The sequence below is a fragment of the Cryptotermes secundus genome, unplaced genomic scaffold (assembly GCF_002891405.2).
Source record: "Cryptotermes secundus unplaced genomic scaffold, Csec_1.0 scaffold42, whole genome shotgun sequence".
In the NCBI taxonomy this organism is placed as follows: domain Eukaryota; kingdom Metazoa; phylum Arthropoda; class Insecta; order Blattodea; family Kalotermitidae; genus Cryptotermes; species Cryptotermes secundus.
This window is the reverse complement of record NW_019720161.1, coordinates 1,847,745-1,863,941: the sequence shown is the minus strand read 5'-3', so window position 1 is coordinate 1,863,941 and position 16,197 is coordinate 1,847,745. Positions and strand designations below refer to the sequence as shown.

Below are 16,197 nucleotides of genomic sequence, written 5' to 3'. Positions count from 1 at the left end.
CACCAGTGTTTGTCTAAAATATGAACGCAAATATCAGTATTAAAAAGAAAGCAATGAATGGTTTAATCCAGTACGAAATGTCGAAATTCCATCAGTTTTCTTTCCTTCAGAGACATAATAGGGCTAATTTGGTAAGTAGGACCTACTATCATATATTCATCATCTTTATTCTTAATTATTTTATTCTTATCTTTAATTAAAATTGTGAAATTTTATGTCCCATTTAATATTTAAGGTCATATTTTACACTTTTTAGGTCATATTTGACATAATTTTGGGTCATAAGTGCATGCATATATTTATAGTTTTTAGGTCATAAAAATCCGGGCCCTACTAATAACGAAATATTAAAAATCCGCCACTGACGTCCTAACTGACAATTCAACACTGCAAACCAATCCCTGAATTCGTCACACTTCCTTGAAAGCTCTGGTAGCACTGATATGTAGCACTGATTTCATTGTTCAGAGCTAACAAATAAACGTCTGTCATGAAAGTTCATGAATTTGTTTGGGTTTCAAACCCAAGGTCAAACTGCCAGCACTCACAAAGGAAGCACGTGTCTTGCCTCTAAAAATTATAACATTCGGCGAGCTCGGCTTGCTACTTGCTGCCAATAATTATAACATTCGGCCGTTAAAGGTTAAGGCATCTGCAATTTCTCCTGGGTCCTCAACTTTTTCATAATTTAAAAGGAGATGTAAACCAGACCATTGCTCTTTTTGCTAGTAGAATATATCATGGGGGTGTTAATACCAACATTCAGGTGGCCAGAATGGCTGCAGAGCTACAATACAGGGGAGAATTTGTTTCTGTGTAGTGTTTTTAATAATGCTGTCAGCAGTGCAGACAGTATAGTGTTTAATAATAAGGTGATTAGATTAGTGAATTTGTAGGATATAGAAGGAAAGGGCTGAACCCTAGTTTGAGGTACTATCCTGACACCTGTCTGAAAGGAAGGCCATGAGAAACCTTAGTTAGAATGGTTGATCTCTAGGCTAGAACTTAAACCTGGGACCTCCTGAGTACAAAGCATGAGTGCTAATTGCTTGGCTGTGATGTACAGTTTACTGGAGGATGAAGTGTATCTTCTCAAGGGAGATGTGAAAGAGGTTGATCCATCTGATTTCTTTCCATTGTTTTATTATAGTGAGTTCAATACCAGGGAGTATTAGTACTAAGATATTGACTCTTCACCTACAGGGAGAGCTGGTAAACACCAAATTACTCTGACCCATAAATACATATGATTGTAGTGTTAAACTAGAAATAAGTATATAAGTTAACTGACTTGTGGAGCAGAGTACTTTTGAATACAGTCATACAGAAGATCTTGAAGCACATATAAATGTTAGTGAAATGTGTGGACCATGTATATGTTATACTAATTGCAGTGGTAGTGTTTGAAGATATGTTTTGCTGCGAGCAGGTTGTAAGGTGTCCGCATGGGCATGGAAGTAGCCAGTATGTTAGGCTGAGTGTTTGAATTCTCTAAGATCTGTCATTTTTTAACCACCTCTGTGGTCTAGTGGTCAAGAGTTCCTGGCTACAGATACAAAGGTCCTGGGTTCTATTCCCAACCCTACCAGATTTTCTGAGAAGTAGTGGGTCTGGAACTGGGTTCACTCAGCCTCATGAGGATAATTGAGGAGCTATTTCAAGGAAATAGCAGCTCCAGTCTAGAAAACCGAGACTAATGGAAGTAGGGATCCATTGCACTCACCACTTGATACCCTCTATCTGCAAAAGTTGGCACTAACTTCAACAAGTGGCGGTCGCTTGGTTGGTATAGTTCACTTGCTGACTACAGGTCAAGGAGTTTGTTCTGTCATTTTCTTACATCTGAAGGGAGTTGATGACTATTTCAGTGAATTGTCTGTTACACATAACATAAGTTACATGTTACTCATTCATCTTTATGTATTTACAGGCATAATCACTGACCTGGGAAAAGAACAGCTGAAGTCAGAGAATGATAAACCTGACGTACAGACTGACTCGGAACCGAATTCATTTCATATGTTAAATAGCAGTGCAGTGAATGTTCCATGCACTCTTAATATAGATTTTGGAACAACAACAACAGAGGATGGGCAGAAATCTGACCGTGAAGTTGAAGATGGGACAACACCAGACATAAGTAAAGAAACTTGCTCACATGAAGTACCTGTGTCACCTGTGTACCTGTCTGAATATATTATGTCTTCAAGGAATGAGATTTATGCTGTGGATATGGCAGGACATTGTCTACCAGTGGATTTTGCATGGGCAAGTCATAACAATAACCATTGTAACCATACATTGTTCGAAAACTCCAAGACAAATGATCATTCATCAGAAAGCAGCTCAACGAATGAGTCATATCATTCCTCAAATCAAGGAAAGAGAGAAGAAAATAAATGTGACCAACCTGGTGGAGATAACTCTTCATTCCATGCTACAACTCATCCTCAGGCAACCACTGGCCCATTCAGTATGAGTTTCTCAGTTTCAGATGTGCGTGGAGGTGGACGACCATATGGTACCACATATGCTTACGCGACAGCTTCAACAAATCAAACTCAAAATATATTTAAACAATGTCAAAGCCAAACACCATTTACAAACACAACACAGGCAACGTCTCCAAATCAAACCCAATTTGGTAGTTCATTTAACTACAACATGTCTTCATCAGCAAATGAAACACACACTGGATTTGAACAACGCAAAAACCAAGCACCATTTTCAGACACAACTCGGGCATCTTCTACAGATCAACCTCAGGTTGGTACTACATTTAATCACGGGACGACTTCTTCAACAGATACAGCTCAGAATGATTTCAAACAATGTGAAAGCCCAACCTCATCTTCAGACACTACACAGACGTCATCTTCAAATCGACATGGAGACCCCATTGGAGCAGCTGTCCATATTCTTCCAGAGACTCTTGTCAATGGAGCCATCAGTGTTGCATCTCAAGCTTACACCACAGCCCGTGCTGTTTTAAGCAACTTACGTTCAAGGCCTTCCGAGGTAAATATTTTACTTTGTTCCATACCGCTGTGGCATGTGATGTGCTACCAAGAATCAGAAAAAGTTTGCTAGAGAAAATGGTTTCCTACATGTTGTTGATTTCAGTGCAGTATTCTCATGGAATTGAAATAATATTCCCTATGCTAATGGGCATTACAGAGCGCTCGAGCGCTCATTGTTGCTCGAGCGCTCGAGGTGGACGGACGTGCTGTGTGGTTGCTCCTGCTCCGCTTGAGTGCTAGGCGAGTTAAGAGTGTTTAGTGTAGACGGGCCTACTACTTCTGTAGTTATGGCGAGTAAGGACGTGTGTCTTCTTTGTGATAAACCGTTTTACGGCAAACAGAAATGCATTCGCTGTTGTGTATGTGAGTTGCGTTTCCACTGTAACTGCCTGAAAACTAATATATCTGAGTGCAACGTTGACGCAGCCACTGGTAAGTCATCTTTCACGTGTGATAATTGCGTTTTTGGGAAGGAGCAGTCGCTTCTTAAGAATAATACAAACAAGATATCATCTGGGATGGAATGTTCTGCATCTCCTGCTGGGGATAATGACTCCCTTAGCCGGCAGCTTGAAGCGGTTCGCCTTAATGGAGAATGCACCATGGAGATGGTGAAATCCCTTATGGACATGGTCACAAAGCTCAGCTGTGAAGTGCAAGTACTTAAAAGTGATAATACTGCTCTAAAACTCCAGTTGCGGGATTTACGCCAGTTTCACACACCTCTGCCTTCCACATCATCAGATGCCCTATCATCTACTCGTGATGCTGCTACTAAAACATATAGGGATGTTTTAACTTCGGGAGGTGGTCACCCTGCTTCCACTGCTGCATCATCCATACCCAGCCGGCAGACCTCACTACCTGAGTCCTCTACTATGGCCAGCGACAACCAGGCGGCTGATGGCTTCATAACGGTTCAGAGGAAAAGGAAGGAAAATCAGCCTTATTCTATCCCTTCAGGGGTGCCCAACCCTCAGAGGAGAATTAGGACTCCACTTTTTGGTAACAAAAGCGGCTCATCTCTGACAACGGTACCCAAGAGAGTCAGAACCAAGGCACTTTTTGTCTCCCGCTTCTCTCCTGAAGTGACATCAGCTGACGTTGATCAGTCTTTAAAAGAGCAATTGGAGCTTGCTTCCCTAAAATGCACTAAGTTAAAAACAAAATTTAGTTCATATTCCTCTTTTCACATTTCTGTTTCTGAAGATGATTTTCATTTAATTAACAATACAGATGTCTGGCCAATTGGTTGTCTAATCGCCCCTTATTACGGGCGATTAAATCCAGACCAGATTTACTCTGTTGAAAAGTCGGCCATGTCTAGGCCCCCTTCCCCTCCGACAGGTGTTCCTACCCCTGACCGTACAAGCGGCTCTGCTGGTCCTGAAGGAGCCCCGGTGGAGGGCATCGACACACTTGAATAATGGCTAACACTAGCTTCATGAACACACGTGTTTCAGCCGGTTCACACGCACAACCTGTAACATGTTTTGATATTTATTATCAAAATGTCAGAGGCCTTCGGACCAAGCAGTTCGAACTTTACAGTGATGTCTGTTCTACCGATTACAATATCCTCTGTTTAACTGAGACCTGGCTTAATGATATGTGTTTAGATCATAATCTATTTCCTGACAGTTACACGGTTTTACGCTCCGATCGGGTGTCTGCCAATAAGACTCGTGGCGGTGGAGTTCTTACTGCCCTCTCTTCTAAAATTCGCTCTTTTAAACGTAGGTGTGACTTAGAATTCTATAACGAATGTGTTTGGGTTGAAATTCCCACTCTTGACAATCAAAATTTGCTCATAGGAAACCATTATTTTCCCCCTGATACAAAACCTGAAGTCATTGCCAACTATTTTCGGTCTTTAGAAGATAGGCTGGATACCAAAAACTTTCGAGTTGTCATAGTGGGGGATTTCAACGCTCCTGGTTTCGACTGGAATCATGGTCTGGCCGTTCCTGACTGCCATTATTACTCTAAACTCAGAGGTGATGCGATCTACACCTCCACATGTCTACTTAACCTACAACAGTGCATTGATTCTGTTGGCAGCAGCAATTTGCTTGATTTGGTTTTCACGAACTTTAATGACTATAATATTACCTTTCCTGACTCAGGAATAATAAAGCCCGATACTTATCACCCTCCTATGGTTATTGGCATTAGTCTGCCTCTTGTTAACCCTACTCAAAATTGTGAGTATTCATATCGTAAATATATAGCTGGTGATTATACCTTATTATATAATATTCTCTCAAATTATGACTGGTCGTGTGTGTATGACACCAGTTCCGTAGACGCTGCTGCCGCCAGACTCAGTGCTGCTGTCCAAGATGCTATGGAGCAAGCAATCCCCCGTGGTTTCATCAACAAGTCTAAATTCCCACATTGGTTTTCCAGTTCTTTACGATACTACATCAGGAAAAAGAACTACTTTTACAGGCGCTTTAAGAAGCATAAATCCGCCAGCCTATATGATACTTTTTCCTTCTATCGCAAACTAGTCAAAGCTACAATGAAGATCGACAGACTTAGATGGTTGGAGTCTATTAATGCGAATCTTAAGACGCATCCCAAGCAATTTTGGAAATACGTGGCGTCCTTTAGGAAAAAAAGCTCCACTTCTATTCAGCTTATAGTTGATGGTACTCATTTGGTAGACCACTATGAAGTTGCCAACGCATTTGCTGATCACTTTCAGTCAGTATATAATAGTTCCTCTCCAGGGGTGTTCCCTTCCCTTTCATCATCATCATTGGGATCTCTATCTTTATCACCTGTTTCTGATTCAGACATTTTTAAAGCCATTGCACGTCTGAAACCATCCAAATCTGTCGGTCTTGATAACATCCCAGCATTTGTCATTAAGGGTTGCTCTTATATACTCGCACCTGTCTTGAAGTATATTTTCAATCTTAGTCTCTCTCAGCAGTGTTTTCCTGCATTATGGAAGCAAGCGGCAGTTGTTCCTATCTTTAAGAAAGGCAACAGTGCCTCAGTCAAAAACTACAGACCTATTTCGATTCTTAACAATTTTTCGAAATTATTTGAATATGTTATCCATAACCATGTTTCACATGACCTCAAGTTGAAATTAAATCCCTGCCAGCATGGTTTCACAAAATGTAAATCCACCACCACCAATCTAGTAACGTATCTTGATTTTATTACTCCCCTAGTTGGCTCTCAACGTCAAGTGGATGCCATTTATTTTGACCTAACTTCTGCTTTCGACCTCGTTCCCCACTCTTTGCTTCTTCACAAACTGAGTGCCCTTGGATTTTCTGGTGGTTATGTAAACTGGATACGCAGTTACCTAACCAACAGGCAATCGCGGGTCCGTATCGGTGAAACTATTTCATCGCCCTTTGAAGTTTTGTCCGGTGTTCCACAGGGCTCTGTTCTTGGCCCTCTGCTTTTCAATGTCTACATAAACGACTTGTGTGATTCAATTAAGCACTCCAGGTACCTACTCTTTGCAGACGACATTAAAATTTACCGTGCTATTAGCTGTCCCGAAGATTGTAATCTTCTGCAATGTGACGTTGACTGTATACGTAGCTGGTGTGCAGCGAACTATATGAAACTCAACGCTGACAAAACCAAAGTTATAACGTTCTCTAGAAAAACTAACTATTTGATATACGAATACAAACTTCTTCATTTCACTATAACTCGAACATATTCAGTCAAAGACTTGGGCGTATACCTTGATTCTAAACTTCATTTTCATGATCATGTTAATTTTGTATTTTCGCAGTGTATTAAGATGCTAGGTATAATTCGCAGTATCACATTTAACTATTCAACCCTTGGATGCATGTTCATTTTATATTTTACTTTAGTTAGATCCAAGGTTGAATACGCTTCAGTAGTTTGGAATTCAATTACGTCAACTGATTCAAACAAACTAGAACGCATTCAGCAGAAATTTACGGCTCTCTGTTTTAAACGTTTTTTTCCTCAAGTAGATTACTGTTACGATTTTGCTTTAGAACAACTGAAGTTGCACACCTTGCATAAGAGGAGATATCATCTTGATGCGCTCTTCCTTATTCAAGTTTATCGTGGTTCTGTATTTTGCCCTTCTGCTTTGGAAATTGTCGGCCTTCGGGTCCCTCTTCTATATATCCGAGATTTTCATATGTTCAATGTCTGTTCTGTTAGTAAAAATTGCCCCTCTGCTAGATGCGCTTCTGCTGCTAATGTTGTCTGTAGAAACGTTGACGTCTTTGGACCAAAAACTCTGTTGATGAAACATATCTTATACTGAACTAATTTAACTCTATTATCACTATTTTATTAATTTCGTTATTATTATTAATTAAATGTTTAGGTTTCTTTTGCCCTTCTAAATATCACTTAGTTTTATGATAATGGAATTATTATTGTTATTATTATCATTTATTTGCTTGTTTGTTTACTTTTCTTCATAAATTGCCTGTAACTTATTTTTGACTTATAATGTGTTTGTCTAATGTTTGTATAATTTACACGTAGTTACTTTCATCTGCACTGTGCTAAGTCTATAATTGGCCTTGCGGCTGTTGACTTGGCACATAAATAATAAAGAATTGAATTGAATTGAAAAAAAGACAGTAACCAGTGTATGTTTGAAATTTATAACTAATTTCCTCACCATCATGTAGTATATCTTAAAGCTTTATTTCTGTCAGTTTTTATTGCTTAAATGGCTTCACGGTTCAAGAAAACCATGAGACCCTTCTTATTATCACTGTTATAAGAATTAGAATTTGTGCTGAATCTAAATTGATATTGTATGTGGGAAGATCATGTGTTTCCCATAGAAACCAGTGTGTAAGTTTGATTGTAGCACCTTGATCTGTGTTTTGAAGTTCTGAGTATATTAATTCCACATATTGTAGTATATCTTCTACCAGTTGGTGGGCAGAAAGCTGGTGTCAGATACAGGAGCTTTGTCACAATGACAGATTGTGCAGGAGTTTATCACAGAACAGTTCATTTAATTTAAAATGTTAAGAAAACCATCAAAGTTGTTTAACCTTTAAGAGTCGGCATTTAAACCCCCCACGACTGCGCTGCTGCTGGAGTTAAATTGACGTTGCCCTTTTAATATTGTAGACCTTCAGAAAAAACTACATATTTTCCGTTCTATGCAGCTTAGAAACACGAACTAAAAACCGCCTGAAAGAGAATGAAATTTCCTACAATATACCTATGGCAATTTTTACAAATAAAAACTAACAGTGATTGTTATGTCATGAAATTAAAAATATACTCTCTATTATATGTGTAATGAAATTCCAAAAGACTTACCCATAATTTTTTCTTCAAACTTGAGACGTCGTTATATCCAAAATACATTGACACTATACACCAAAATGTTTGGTCAGACTGTACACGAGTTTCAACTCGTTGCGTCGTGTAAGTTTACGCTACTATAGATACTGCGTGCGGGAGCGCGGAAAGGCAGAGTTTGCTTCAGCGCGTTGTGAAGGTCACACAGACCTCACTTCTCATACGCTGGTAGACAATCTGGTTCAGTCTCTCGCTTAGCAAACAAACAGGAAGTTATTGTTTCTATCTGGCTGGCCGGACAGTGTTGTCAATGTTCAGTTCCAGATGACTCAATGAAAAATCTTGGCTTCCCCAGAGAAACACCAGTTACCGCAATAAATCCCCTCATGTGATTGACGAATAAAATCCAGCCCCATATATATGTTCATTGACAAAGGACACCCTCAAATCACAGTTTCCTTTTCATCACACACAGGTGCGCGTGTGCCAAATTTCATGCAGCTCATCTGGATCCAGATGTCTGGAATTACGTGCACGTGTCTCACGTTCCATTTTGGGGGGGGGTTGCTGATTGTTCGGATACACTGATACCGAAAGTCACAGTGATGAGGATGCCTTTTATTCACAACGTAATTTTGTGACAGTATGACACTGACTTCCTGACTCCACTGACTTCAGTACAAAACAAAAAAGTAACCCTGAAAGCACAGTCCGCCACTGACTCACAAGCTGATAATTCAGACACTCACTAAACACGTCACACTTCCTTGAGAGCTACAGAAGCAGTGATCTGCCCGCACAGAGGAATGTTGGGTCAGCTTTTCTGTGAAGAAGCTTCCACTCTGTTTGGCTGACCAAGTCACAAACAGTCTTACCTACATGTAAACGAAATCGAACCCAGTGCCATGATGAAGGGTTTTATTGTTCAGAGCCAACAACTGGACCTCTGACTTGAACTTGCGTGGGTTTGTTTTGGTTTCAAACTCAAGGTCTAACCGTCAGCACTTCTAAAGTGAGCACGTGTCTTGCGTCCAGTATACTGGACTTTCGGCATCTTCAAGGTCACAGGTACCGTCCGGTATACCGGACTTTCGGTCATTAAAGGTTAAACAGATATTTCAGTGTATTTTGGTTGGTTCTTAAAACCAGCCTCTCATCATTATACTTCTGCAAGTTTCCAGAAATTGTAGTCAACTGTATTTTTGTCTTTTAGGGTGTGACAGTAGGTAGTCTGCACATTGTTGACCAACATTTTGGATGAACATGTCACCTTTATCTTTGGGGTCAGCCTTCAAGATGGAGGAACATATTTTTCGGAAATGATAATGATCTACCAGACTACATATTATCACATCCCAGAAGACATAATCTTCATAGTCACCACATGAAAATCAGAGATCACAGATGTTGTAATATTATGTAATGTTTGTTTACAGGAATTTTCAGAGTGGTACTGGAATGAGACTGCAGGCAGTTGGTCAGCACAGCCTGACAGGTCAACAACAGAGTGCTTGAACATTCTTTTAGAAATGGGTTTCGTTAACAAAAACTTGAATGTGTTGCTACTCCAACGTTATGACAATGACATAGCCAAGGTTGTGGCTGAATTGTTGGCTTACAAGGACAACTCTGGCTTCAGTGGCAATAGACAAATGCAATAAGTATTGATAATTCAATATCTGCATGTAAACATCTGCAACATGTTCATGTAGTCATTTCTAGTGACACCATTTTCAGGCATTAATCTTACATTTCATATATTATGAGTCGTGTTGAGGGTATGATTCTGAAATAGAATATTTTGCTTGAAATATGTTTATTTCTGCAGTTCCTCATTTGTCTCGCTTTGTGTAGAAATACCATAGGCCATCTTCATGTTTTGTATGGTCTTTATTATTATCACCTGTGTTTTCAGAAATGCATACTTAACCCTGAAAGTTCAGTAATCAGTTTCATTTTCAATCCCATTCTTATTGCTGTTGGTTTATCTGTCCCTGATTTGGCATTGCTGTATATATAGTAAAGGAATAACATTTATGTGTTTTAATAAAATATTTACATTTATCATTCAAGATCGGGGATTTTACATGTGCTGGTACTAAAGGGTTGCTGATCACACTGGCTGTGCAGTCTAAGGCATGAACTGTCTTTGCCTGCATGAACATTGGGATCGTGGGTTTGAGTCCTACTTGAATGGATGTCTGTGGGCATTTATTCTGTGTTTGTGTTGTTCTGTGTATAGGTAGTGGCCTTGCAATGGGCTGATCCCCCATCCAAGGAGGCCAATAAACTGTGTATAGACTAAGAAATTGAAAAAGTGGCCAAGGTCCAGAAGGGCTGTAGTGCCATAGGGTACTAAAGGGTTGGCAGCCAGATTTTAATTTGGATGTAACAGTTTATGTCATCTGAGAGTGGGAGATGTTAAATCTCCCAGATGTAATGTGGTTGGTAGCATATTGTAACTCATGGGTAATGGTGTTAGTATTGAAATAATTGAATGCTCTAGCAGTTGGACCATGCCAATATGCTGTTGCAATAATTAGACACACAGCCAGTATAGGTTGAAGTGATCTTAGGGAAATAAGGTAAGAATATTTGGACTGGATTCAACCACACAGGATTGGATCTAATGGCAGACTTTTGTGAGGACAGTTCTGAACCTCCAGATTGCACAGAAATGTGGAATTTCCTGACCAGCTTGTATCTCCTTATTTGGCTAATTAGTTATTTTATTAATGATATAAATCATTGGCCTGTTTTAGCTGTTCACAAAAATGGTGTCTTGGGAAATATAATGTAACTTCAAATCATTTACTTTCTTCAACGATGTTATCACAGAAGAAGACTAATATTAAAACAGTCAGTTGAAAATGATAGGTAATCTTTTGAAATTTATTATACGAACATTAAAATGCTAACACATTGTATGCTTAAATTTCTCATGGTCATTATTATTCATTCGACACAATTCTGATATAAACATGTCATTTGTTCGCATGGGCTGCATGTGTCTGCCTGTTGTGGCCATCATCAGGTACACAGAGCTTTTACAATCACCCTTCTTTCTGTCTGCTGTACCCCCTTACACTGGCTAGTGTTTACACGTTGGGAGTGCATTGTACAAGTATGTTGTTTATGTAATGCCCTTATGTTTTAAAATGTATTAAATATTAAAATTAAAATTTTGAAAAGATTAAAAATTGTAGTCGGAATTAAAACCGAGTTGTGTATATATATTTCTCCATTTGCTTTATGTTGTTGTCCATTTTGTGTTGCCAAATTTTTAGGTGGTGTTCACCATTGTGTGTTCTTGTTTTTTATGGGATTCTTCCTGTGATATTATGTTGGTAATGTGGTTATATGTTGGCCTATAGGTGTGTGGTGTGTTGTTCTGGCATGGTTTCGACAAATGGCTGTGCAGGATGCTACAATATAATATTTCCAATAACGAGTGCCAAAAGTGTAAAAGCTCTGTGTACCTGATGATTGCTGCAATAGGCCAAAACATGTAGTACATGCAAATGCATGGTGTGTTGATACCAAAATTGTGTCGACTGAATACTGATAAACATTGTCTTACACGCAGCATGATGCTATGGTATAATACAGTGCGTACAATCAAGTGCGCGCCGCGGCTGCAATTTGCCGTGAGTCATACCACCGCAGAACGGATGCAACTCCTCCCCACGACTGCAGTCATGGGGGGGAGTTGCATCCGTTCTGCGGTGGTATGACTCACGGCAAATTGCAGCCGTGGCGCGCACTTGATTGTACGCACTGTATTACTCATGTTCATTTAAATAGGAGGTGAAACCTTAGTATTTTTTTATTTGAAGACTGTTAACATTTCCAGCATATAAACTGGATAGACTGCATTACACTATTTTATATTCACGAATTTGTTATTTATGTAAAATAGTTATGGTTATAGTATTTTATTACATAGAAATTAGTGTTTGGAATATTGAAACACTTCAGCTTTTGTTGTATCCCTTATATTGTGGGATTAGTTGCATGCATTCATACCTGTAGTGTGCTTTGTGTAAAATGTAGATATAATCATTAACCATATTGTGATACCTGTTCGCATGTACTGTTGCAGAAGAGAATGTGTGAAGTATTTATACTTGAGTATCCTTTAGTTATAGGTGTAGATAAAATAGGCTTTTTACAGTACTTGTAATACTTGCAAATACAGAGAATTAAGGTTTCATTATTGTAGTTCCTGTGTTTTTAAGCCCTGTAAGAAAGGTAGTATAAATGAACGATTTAATTTTTTTTTCTTCACTTCTTTGGAAAATATCACATTTTAATCTTGTACAGTATGTCCTTACATTTCACGAAGAATATGCTCTAAAAATATGTCTATAATATGAAATCCATAACAAGAACTTCATTTTTCCATTGACTCCCATGTTATAAGAGGTTATGCATTCCTATAGAAATGTTAACAGCCCACAGTTATAGTAAAAAACACTTTCTTACTCACCACAAATAATAATAGATATATTTTCTGCACTGTGCTAGGCATACTACTTGCACCTAAATTTTGTGGCTTTTGCAGTAATACACTGCACAGTTAGAAATATGATGGGGATAGCAGTGATGCTGCCGGCCATCCACCTGCAACACTGATGCATATGTGTAGGCTAGCCCGTGGCTAGCTACATGTGTGTTCTCTGCATGCACATATGCAGTCTGAATTTCTTAAAAATACTAAGGCAGAATTCCATAATGCAAATGTTTGTAATGTGAGGGCACACTGTGTTTATGTTATGTGTGTGTGTGGGTATATTTTGGATGTACTGAACATAATGAAATTTCCTTTGCAGGAAAGGTGAGGGTTTCATATAAATGCAAAATTGCTGGACAACAGTTCTGCAGAACAAATTAAAAGAAACAGTGACTGAAGATGAAAAATTAAAATTGGTATGTTTTATTTTAAATGTGACGTAACATGTTGCCACCTGCAAGTGGCAACTGGTGTTATATCAGAACATTGAGTACATCATGCAACAAGAAATGAAACTGAGATATACATTTATATTTTAATATTTAAATTGCAAATTTTTTTTTTTTTTTAGATTAATTTGAACAGAAGAGCAGATGTTACATGTAATGGAAGTGTTTTTCCAGTATCTGTGAACCTCTCTTTAGAAGTAGCATATATGTTGGGGGAATAAGAATATTGTAGGATTTTAATTTGTTTTATGTATGTTCACATCAGTTGGATGCTTCATTTGATGCCTACTTGGTTGTAAAATGCTTCATGCTGTGGAATATATCCCAGCAATTTTGATGTTTAGAAGTTACTACATTTAATACAGAACTGTATTACAACTAGTACTGTGTTATCTGTAATTAAGTGAAATATTCATCTGAAAAAGAATTCTGATACTGTAACAGTATGATTTGTTCTTTCAGTGGTATAATATTCTTGACATCTGCAAGATAGAGACTATTATATATGAAAGACAAACATTTGGATAAAACTCCAATTAAATATATTAGTTATATATGTAAAATGTTAAATTTTTGCTTATTTGTAACGTATTAAACATCATTAATGTGAAGCAGCAGGTAAATGCTTTGGAATGTTCAAGCTTTAATTGTTTTGTAGTAATGTATCTTATAAACAAACCTGGAAGTAGGTATGGTGAAGGAAACAGTATATGTCCACAGACATGTAATATACTCATATAATAATAAATTGTTACATTATGTGAAAACTAGCAGATTTTCTTGAAGAATCATAAAGTTGGATCCTATTGCGACTGCAGTGAAATGTGTAAATGGTGTTTCATTAATCACTTTGCTGAAGTATTTAAAAGAAACCTGAGTGAAAAGAATTGTGCATATAATCATTAAACTATCACCTGTGCATCACATTACTATGATGGCATTTGCATAGGTCTGGCTGGCCAAACTTCACACTGTTGTTATATAAATACCATTATTCGTAAGCTCATATCCGGCTGATAATGCCATAGTAGTTGGAGATTTATATCCTGTGTCCCTGGATGACAGAAGTTAGTTGAATACTGAAATTTAAGTACTAGAGCAACACAGATTCACCTTGCTGTATAGACTTCATCAGAATGATTGATTAGTGTTTATTAATGTAATCTGTTTGTGGAAGTTTAATCAGTTATTTTGATGATGTATAAACCTGCAGTTATGCAGTTGCTATAAAATATTCTCAACTTCGAGTAATCTCATTTAGGCAAGGGGTTAATTTTTTCTTGTACAGTATATTGTTTCATTGCCGGTGAATAAATGAACATAAAATGTTCAGGAGCACTGTTACATCTAATGGCAAGAGTGAGCCACATATGCAGTCAAACACAGTATACTAACAAAACTGTTATAAAAGATTTCTTGTCTTGTTTAGTGTCTATAGTGCTACAGCATGTGTGTTGAAACTGGCAGAAGTAGATGTTGCTGAAATCTTTTACATCTTTGTAACAGTAGATAGATAGTACATGGTAGGTTTGCACAATAGAATGCAACTTGACACATGGTGGCATAACACATCTCAGATTCAGCAAAGATATTAGTAGATCTCCAATATAAAGCATTGTTTAGACAGTCTGTCCTTCAAATAAATTATTTTAGAACTTTTTTAAGTTATTCCTTGAATGTATGTGTAAATGTCCAGGGAATGTAGGTATTACCACTGCAGATATGTATTGTATAGCATTTAGTTTGTAGTTGTGTTGTTTTGGGTTTAATTACCGACACGCTGCTTATGGTGTTGGTATCCCAAGTGTTTTTGACTCTTTGAGGCAGTGAGGTTTGTAATAATACTAATTTTATTTGTAATTTTAAGTTTGGCTTGATGTTACCAGTTCTTGTTATACACAAACAGAGAAATTAATTTGTGTTTCAGAAATTTTATTGAAATTACTTTGGGCAGTTGATAGTTATGTCATCATAACTAGTAATTCCCTCCTTCCATGACCTTAACTGGAATCTTGTTGGAAGAAAGATAGTTCAAAGTATGCTCATTTTTATAATCTCCCTTACATTCATTACTAAAAGCAAATGAGTTCTATCTTAATGTCTTCACAAAATTTTTCTTCTAATACTATGCTTGTAGTAAATTTTCTGTAAGAAATGTTGTTTCATGGATGCTGTTGTTAGCAATTATGATATTGTCTACATCAGTACTTAGAAAAGTCTTTTCTATACAGAATTCATCCTGATTCAGATCTCTGTTTTCTAAGAACAAGCAAATCTTGGAGCAAAGGTTCATTTGAGTGTGTTGTTTGGAATGCCATGTACGGAAGGCTTGTGACGCCCTATGGAAATGAGTAAATGTGTGATGAAATGATAGTATGCTTGATTTAGTTGATAGTAAACACAGCTTTTGCATTAGTGTAATGTTACTTGTCAAGTTGCAGATATGTAGAACTTGAAATAATATTGTAACCTATATTGTAATATAATAACATGGTAATAAAATTTGTAAATGGTTGTGGTACAAACCACATGTTTATCACATGAACATTGTATAAACTATATCAGTAAATGTCTGGAATATATTACAGCATAATCCATTTTTGGAATGGGTATATATTTATTGGTAGAGAAGAGGATTTCTGAAGTACGGTAGTGAATGTTATAGTTGTGCGTGTTCATATAATGTAATTAATGTTCAGAATAAAATTACATGGTAGAATCAGTTGTTTGATGTTGCTATGTTATGTTTATGCACTCCTTATCCTTCCCACTTCCTTCTACTAGGCAGGCATCATTTCACAGTAGAAGACCATGAATTATTTGAAAAAATGTTACAGTCACTATCAATAGCATGTTTGTTTTTATTTCGTGGATGAACAACTTAGCACCGTGTGTGCATGCGTATATGCAGATTAATGAAATTCCT

General features: G+C 37.7%; 1 protein-coding gene across 5 annotated transcripts in view; it reads left to right on the top strand.

The window, feature by feature from the left end:
* LOC111866967 overlaps positions 1-15,993 on the top strand; it is a gene marked incomplete at its 5' end in the record, with an annotated part of 33,216 nt that extends 17,223 nt beyond the window's left edge. The window contains 4 exon segments of one of the 5 annotated variants that reach the window (XR_004513287.1): positions 1,931-3,018; positions 9,746-9,970; positions 11,072-11,186; positions 13,142-15,993. Coding sequence is in view for 4 of the 5 variants with exons in the window: in XM_023856366.2 (XP_023712134.2) it covers positions 1,931-3,018; positions 9,746-9,966; positions 13,142-13,163 (1,331 nt within the window). 5 annotated transcript variants of the gene reach the window in all.
* Positions 15,994-16,197: the final 204 nt, after the last annotated feature.